General features: G+C 43.8%; 1 protein-coding gene across 2 annotated transcripts in view; it reads left to right on the forward strand.

Annotated features, from left to right (window-relative positions):
• The first annotated feature begins 100 nt into the window (after window positions 1–100).
• Window positions 101–7,500, forward strand: part of LOC121298647 (dual specificity tyrosine-phosphorylation-regulated kinase 1B-like) — a 9,857-nt gene continuing 2,457 nt past the window's right edge. The window contains exons 1-8 of one of the 2 annotated variants that reach the window (XM_041225797.1): window positions 101–271; window positions 1,306–1,425; window positions 1,901–2,089; window positions 2,530–2,677; window positions 2,930–3,216; window positions 3,882–4,028; window positions 4,219–4,380; window positions 6,793–7,096. In XM_041225797.1, the coding sequence (XP_041081731.1) occupies window positions 209–271; window positions 1,306–1,425; window positions 1,901–2,089; window positions 2,530–2,677; window positions 2,930–3,216; window positions 3,882–4,028; window positions 4,219–4,380; window positions 6,793–7,096 (1,420 nt within the window). In that variant the 5' untranslated portion in view covers window positions 101–208. The remainder of the gene's footprint in view (window positions 272–1,305; window positions 1,426–1,900; window positions 2,090–2,529; window positions 2,678–2,929; window positions 3,217–3,881; window positions 4,029–4,218; window positions 4,381–6,792; window positions 7,097–7,500) is intronic. The other variant, XM_041225798.1, reaches the window with a different exon arrangement.

Genomic DNA, 7,500 nt, shown 5'->3' on the forward strand with positions numbered 1-7,500 from the left:
TTAACCCGCCAATGTGTTACTGGGACTCCTAACCTGACTTCCAGTAAGCTGTGTATTTTGTCCGCAGCCTGCAATACCAGTGTAACTCACCCTCCCTTCTCTCTCTTTCTTTGTGGGATTCCCAGGTGGAAGCAGCTCAGGATGCAAGCCCTCCTCCTCCTCCGTCTGCCTGCCTGCTGCCTTGGGCTTCTCGCCCGCTGAGGCAACCATGTCGAGCCAGCAGAGCCACCCCTCCTTCAGCAACATCCACTCCATGGCCGACCAGCAGCAGGTAATGCCACCCCTCTGCTCGGGGGAGCCTTCCCCCGTCAGGGAATTGCGGTAACTGTATTTGTGAGAGTGAATTGGACAATTCTTTTGATGCATTATTCGAATTATTCATTTATTTATTTTAAATAAGATTATTCTTAACAGATGATTATATATGGTAGCCAATTTTTACATTCCTTGGTTATTCAAGATACAGAAACGTCACAATTATTGCAACTTGTTGTTTTCCTCTACGAGGAATGGTAGTCCCCTAACTTGCAGTCAAAATAGTACCCCACCCCCTTGATTATATTGGGGGTGTCGGGGTCCAGTAGAAACCTGCTATATATCGAAGGCTGCAATATAGCGAGAGACCCAGAAAAAAACAAGTAGGCTAACAAATACTGTCCAACCACTCCCTTGTTTTATCAGTGGTGTCAGGGTCCAGTATAAATCTTCTACGCAACCCACTTTTTTTTCTCATTTTTCGTATATAAAGCAGCACACCGTTTTAATTCGCACAGCAGAGGGGAATTGCTTCAACTTCAGTCTCCAGTTTCTCTCAAATGCACAAACCCGCTGCATTGAAAGAATCCATTCCTAACACAGGAGGCTTGTTGCTAGGGAGCTGACATCACTGCCCTGTGACTTTTGCTAGTGCATTGCAGCTGCCACAAGTGAACACCTCGTTGGCTAAAATAAAAATCGCTTCAGCAAGTAGATATTTAACTGACTTTGTGTTATTGAGAAATGCGTGTCTATGTGATAAGTGCGACACTAATGCATTATCAGCACAAGGGTGGTAGCGGTGAGCTGAGCCTAAAAATAATTGCATATTCTGAATTGGGAAAAAAATACAAAAACTGGTGGCTACTAAATTTAAAAAAAAAAAAGATCAACTGCAGCCATATCTTTTAAGACAGCATGGTTACTAAGAGCTTAATAAAGCTTTCCAAGCAGGATGAGGAATCTACACAGTGCTAATCCTGTATGTTGGTTTTAGACGACGGAGCTCTAGACTGTCCTCCGTTAACTTCTTTCTTTCCATTTTGACAGGTGCTGTCAGACATGACGATATTACAGAGGAGGATCCCCCCAACCTTTCGTGACCCGGCCTCTGCACCCCTCCGGAAACTCTCGGTGGATCTCATAAAGACTTACAAGCACATCAACGAGGTGATTACCCCCGCCTGACGTACTGGAAATGATGGATCTCCTTTACTTGTAAAAACCCAAGAGTTGTATTCCTATCTATTTTTAAAAGATGCCTTCTGGTTGTGCTTAATACAGTATTAATTAATATCCCTTCCTTAAATCTGTATTCAGTAAACGTTACATAATATAGTAAAATTAACTGTGTAAGCAATAATGAAGTAAAAAAAAAATAAAATAAATCTACAAACAAGAATGTAGAGGCTGATGTCATGGTTTAGTTTAGTCTAGCGAATGTTAAAACACGCAGCAGCAGCAATATCCTGATGCTATTACAGTTAGATGAGTGCTGTATTTTGTGTGGCAGGTGTACTACACAGTTAGATGCGCGCTGTATTTTGTGTGTGTGTGTCAGGTTTACTCCACAGTTAGATGAGTGCTGTATTTTGTGTGTCAGGTTTACTCCACAGTTAGATGCATGTTGTATTGTGTGTGGCAGGTGTACTACACAAAGAAGAAGCGGCGTGCCCAGCATGTGCCCCCGGAGGACTCGAGCACTAAGAAGGAGCGGAAGGTGTACAACGACGGTTACGACGATGACAACTACGACTACATTGTGAAGAACGGGGAGAAGTGGCTGGACCGCTACGAGATCGACTCGCTCATCGGCAAGGGCTCCTTCGGGCAGGTCAGACGCTTGAGATTGGAGCGGGAGGGACTCCCAGTGGAGCAGCAAGGAATGAACAATTTTGAAATGTGCAATTTAGAAGAAAGTGAATAAATTAAATGACAAAAGTTTCGGCTTAATTTCTTTTTCATTGTCCAAGTCCAAAACATTTGTCGACTTTTTTTTTTTTTTTTAAATTTATTCCGTGTCTCCTTAAATTTAAGACTATTGAGTACTTTTTCTGTTAATTTGTATTTCTGACATTTTAAATGTGCTTTGGTATAGCAAGGCAGTTTTTGCAGGAAAGACACAATGCTTTCTAAAAAATTTTTTTAAAAAAATAATAAAAAAAATGTTAAGATTTTTCCTGCTTAACTGCTGGTGTTAAAGGGAGGTTGTATGGTGTTCTGGTTGAAACCCCACCCTGGTGTGTGTTTGTTAACATGCTGTGTGTGTTTCAGGTGGTGAAGGCGTACGACCATCATGAGCAGGAGTGGGTGGCCATAAAGATCATCAAGAACAAGAAAGCCTTCCTGAACCAAGCCCAGATCGAGCTGCGTCTGCTGGAGCTCATGAACAAACACGACACGGAGATGAAATACTACATCGGTAAGAGGTCCTGCAGCGGGGCTCGATGCACAACCACGATCAGAAACGAGCCTCTAGCGCTCGCTTAGCACGCCTGACATGAGCTACCATTGGCTTTGCACGCTTAAGCGATCACCAACCAGTGTGTTTTAAATATATGTAACACCTGTACACATTTATAGAAGGACTTCTCTTCCAGTGTCTTTCTAATTTTGAACCCCCCTCCCCTGAAATCCTTTTTCATTGTGTGTGTTTTTTTTTTTTTTTTTGCAGTCCACTTGAAACGTCACTTCATGTTCCGTAACCACCTCTGCCTGGTGTTTGAGCTGCTCTCCTATAACCTGTACGACCTTCTGCGCAACACCAACTTCCGTGGCGTCTCCCTCAACCTGACGCGCAAGTTCGCCCAGCAGCTGTGCACGGCCCTGCTGTTCCTGGCCACGCCGGAGCTCAGCATCATCCACTGCGACCTCAAGCCCGAAAACATCCTGCTGTGCAACCCCAAGCGCAGCGCCATCAAGATCGTCGACTTCGGCAGCTCCTGCCAGCTCGGACAGAGGGTGAGGAGGAACGTCCTGGGAGGGTTTGAGAACTAGTGATGGTGTAGGGGGTTCCTTATGGTGCGATTTTTAGTCTTGAGTCGCTTATAGGTGTTTTTACCCAATTGGTGATTTTGTTTAGGTGAACCAAAACTGCAAAACATTCACTGAGGATTGTAAGTTAGTGAAGGTGGCACAAACGTTTCTCCACTTGACCTAAGTTTCTTTTTATAAGTTTGAGAACCCAAATAATTCAAGCCAGGCAAGGTTGTTGGTACCTTTTTATAATCTGGTTTGTCCATTCTTGTTGCCTGCAACGGTTATCCGAAAGTTACTACACTGGAATCTGCAATGGAACAAAAACAGCTCTGTGAAATGAGAGAAATCCACTTGCCATTAGAGACCTTCAGTCGGTAAAACACAATGATTAACTGAGGAAGGGGAAAAATACCACAACAAATAAACATGAAGCAATTCAAAACAACTAATGTTTTCCTGCTCATTTCTGTGTGTCCCCTTTTGGTTATAGTCCTGTTTTAATGGTACTAAAAAAGAAACTTCTTTATATAAAAATGAAGCTTGCTAAATTCAATGACTAACTGATGTCTTTGTTTTTTTTTTGTTATAGATGCATTAGTGTGCTGACTGACTACTGTCTTGTGTCTCTTTCTCTCTCTGTCTCTCAGATCTACCAGTACATCCAGAGCCGATTCTACCGCTCTCCAGAGGTACTGCTAGGCATGCCCTATGACCTGGCCATTGACATGTGGTCCCTGGGCTGCATCCTGGTGGAGATGCACACAGGGGAGCCCCTCTTCAGTGGTTCCAACGAGGTACAAAGAAAACCTACACTTGGATATTTTTAAGATGTTATAGGTCTATATTTTCCCTTTAGGCAGATCGCCCCGTCCATAGTAAATGTAGCACCTGGGCAATTTGCTCACAGTGTATAATGCACCAGCTGGTTGTGAGTTTGCATTAGGTGCCCCCTTGCATGTATCTGATCTCCCTTCTCTCTCGCAGGTGGATCAGATGAATAAGATAGTGGAGGTCCTGGGAGTCCCTCCCTCCCACATGCTCGACCAGGCCCCCAAAGCCAGGAAGTACTTCGACAAGCTGTCCGAAGGTCTCTGGACGGTCAAGAAGAATAAGGACATAAAGAAGGTACTTTATCCATCGCCCTCCGTGAGTAACTTCTTCAGCCTGCTTCTTCTCTCCTGTTCCTCCCCCATTCCCCCTTTCATCACCACACTGGAGACCTCTCCCTCTGTAGCCCTTGTTCTGTTCTCCTGTAACAAACAGTATCGTTCTCGTGTCTCTGGCTGTGCTGCTTTTACAGAATATGCAAAACTGTGCTTGTGTATTGTTGTACAGCTTGGCTCTGAATAAACAGCAGTGGTGAGGAACAGGTTGTTGGTCAAACAGTGTTAAAATCGTGATATAGACCTGCGCAATTTCTACTTTGGCCCAGTGAGGGCGCTGAATTCCATCATTATTAAATTAGGGGGTGCACAGCCTCCTCCCTGTTAATAGGGTGAAGATGGAGTACAAGATCGTTTTTTGATTTACAGCGGGTATGGTAAGAAGACTTCTACCACATAGTAGTTTCACCCATTCCAGATTTTACCACAAGCTTGATTAGCCCCAGTGGAAAGGTAACAAGCTTGGGTGTGTCTCCTTATTAAACTTTCAGTACAACCAGGAATGGATCAAACCTGCTATGCAACAGGAGTCTTATTTCCATCTCTGTAATAGGTTCATACATTGTGTGAATTGAGCAGCTTTACCCCAACTGTATGAGATGATATCGGTTCTACAAGATGAGCCACCTTACACACCAGACACTTATAAACCGCGACAAACTGTGCTGAAATACGTGAAAATCGAAAGCCGTAGCTAGCGTGCAAAGAGAAGCGCGGTACTGTCTGTTCTGAAAGACGATACATACTCCCAAGTGGAGCGCAGGGAAGTAGATTCCTCCGGGAGGCTCGTGCTGATCCAGGGGATTACTTCTTTGTTTCCCGCTCACAGGTATGTATGAACTGCCTGCTGATTTTTGCTGATCCAGTGTTGCATTATTATAACCCTTTGCACTCAGGAACCCCGGCAGCAGCTGAGACTCTTACCTTGTATCCTAACCCGGTTTTTGGTTGTGATTTACAAACCCCCCCCCCCAAAAAAACATACCTATCACATGTCAGTCGTTCCTTTTTAATCTCAATACCCCTAGATGGAAATCGGATCTCCATTGCAGAGCAGTTTGAACCATTCCAGGTTTTACACTTTTTTAATTAGCCTGTCATGAGCTTGCTACCTGTACACCTTGACAAGCCCAGCTGAAAATCTGGAATAGGTCTGCTGTGCAATTGGGGCGGGGGGAGAATTTCAGTTCATGTCTGCTGAAAAAGATCCAGGTGACTCATTGAAGGGAAATGGTTTTCAGAGAGAAATATCACAGTCCTGTTTTGCTACAAATGCCTCATGCCATACCTGGGGCCTGTATACCACACTTGATCCAGATTCGGACTTTTATGTCTAACTGGATCATTGCTGATATTCTGCTGGGGGGGGGGGGTTGCAATAATGATAGCATTTTTCATGCTGTGCGTACTTGTCATGGTTCTGTTAAGAAATCTGCATGCTGGGGTTCAAATGGTGACTGGCGGTTTTGCAGGACTGCTTTGGTCTTGTGATGGAGAAACCTGTTTTAATCCATACTAGCTGGGGTTAGGGTAGGAGCAGCAATCGTTCCGACCCAGCATGTCTAATTCACTTTGCACTAAGTGGATTATAAGGGCATAGCTGGGGCAATTCAATCCGTTGGCAACATTTGAACCTTTCTGTATATATGGATGTACAGCTCTGGCCAAAAGTTTTACATCACCTAGAATGTTAGGATTGAGAAACCTTTTTTTTCAATTGTCAGTTTTTCTTTCAGTAAATGGAAAACCTTCTAAGTGGTACGTAATTCAGTATGTTAAAATTATTCAGCCGGTTTTATTTGACTTTATGAAGCAAAATTAGTTAATTCTATAAGGCGATGCAAAACTTTTGGCCAGAGCTGTATGTATGCCTGTGTGCATGTTTGTTTATGACTTTCTTTTGTACTTCCCGGGTTGAAAATGAATTCTTATGAACAGCTATTGCTGTATCACAAAATAAACTCAGCTATTTATATAGCGACACTCATCTCCATTTCACAAAGGTTAGAAATGGCATGTTTAAAGAGACGTGCTGTGTAGCGGTGATGAGTCAACTGAAAAAAGATCTACTTTAATGCCAACTAAAATAAAAGCTGCATCACACAGATCCCCTTATAGAAGCTATAAATTTAAGAGCGAAGCGAAGGAGTGGGGAGTGTTTGGTATTCAGAAACGCTAGAAATGTGTTGCTCCTCTTTTAGTGTTTCTAAATATGTCTCAGAGTGTTTTAATAGTGGTTTGGTGTGCATTACATCTCATTCACATATAAATACAGATAGATGTATTTTAATCTCAATCGTAAAATTATAGGTAATGCAAAATGCTTGGCCATAGCTGTAGTGATGCATTCTTAACAATTCTCTTTCTCGCTTTTCCCCCCTTCCCCTGCCTTCAGGAGTACAAGTCTCCAGCGACTCGCAGGCTGCACGAGATCCTGGGAGTGGAAACTGGGGGTCCTGGAGGCCGGCGAGGGGGGGAACAGGGCCACGCCCCCTGCGACTACCTGAAATTCAAGGACCTCATCCTGCGCATGCTGGACTACGACCCCAAGACCCGCATCACCCCCTTTTACGCACTGCAGCACAACTTCTTCAAGAAGACCACCGACGAAGGGACGAACACTAGCAGCAGCACCTCCACCAGTCCAGCCATGGACCACAGCCACTCCACCAGTACCACCAGCTCCGTCTCCAGCTCAGGTAACGGCACCGCACGCCACGAAAATCACAGCCATCAAAATGTCATTCGCTCCCGGCTTGAAATTCAGTCCTGGGTTTCAGAAATACCTTCAGTTAGGGTTATAATTTAAAGGATCAGGAGTTTTTTTTTTTTTTTTTTTTGATGTAATGAATTGTTTTTCTCCCTTTTTATAGCTGTACAAACAGCTTGTATTGGTAAATGACTCAGGTGCTATTCTTGCTGTGATATATTTATTCTTGCTGTGAGAAGTATGATCAGTTTACCTAGGGGCCTGGTTCTTGGTCATTTCAATAATAGTAATACCTTAACCAAGGAGGTTCCAGGACCCAAGAGTGGGTTTAAGTTCCAGCCTAAATCATCTAATATGTGTGTATTCTTGTGTGTGTGACACTGAAGCAGCGTA

This window comes from Polyodon spathula, chromosome 24 (assembly GCF_017654505.1).
Source record: "Polyodon spathula isolate WHYD16114869_AA chromosome 24, ASM1765450v1, whole genome shotgun sequence".
In the NCBI taxonomy this organism is placed as follows: domain Eukaryota; kingdom Metazoa; phylum Chordata; class Actinopteri; order Acipenseriformes; family Polyodontidae; genus Polyodon; species Polyodon spathula.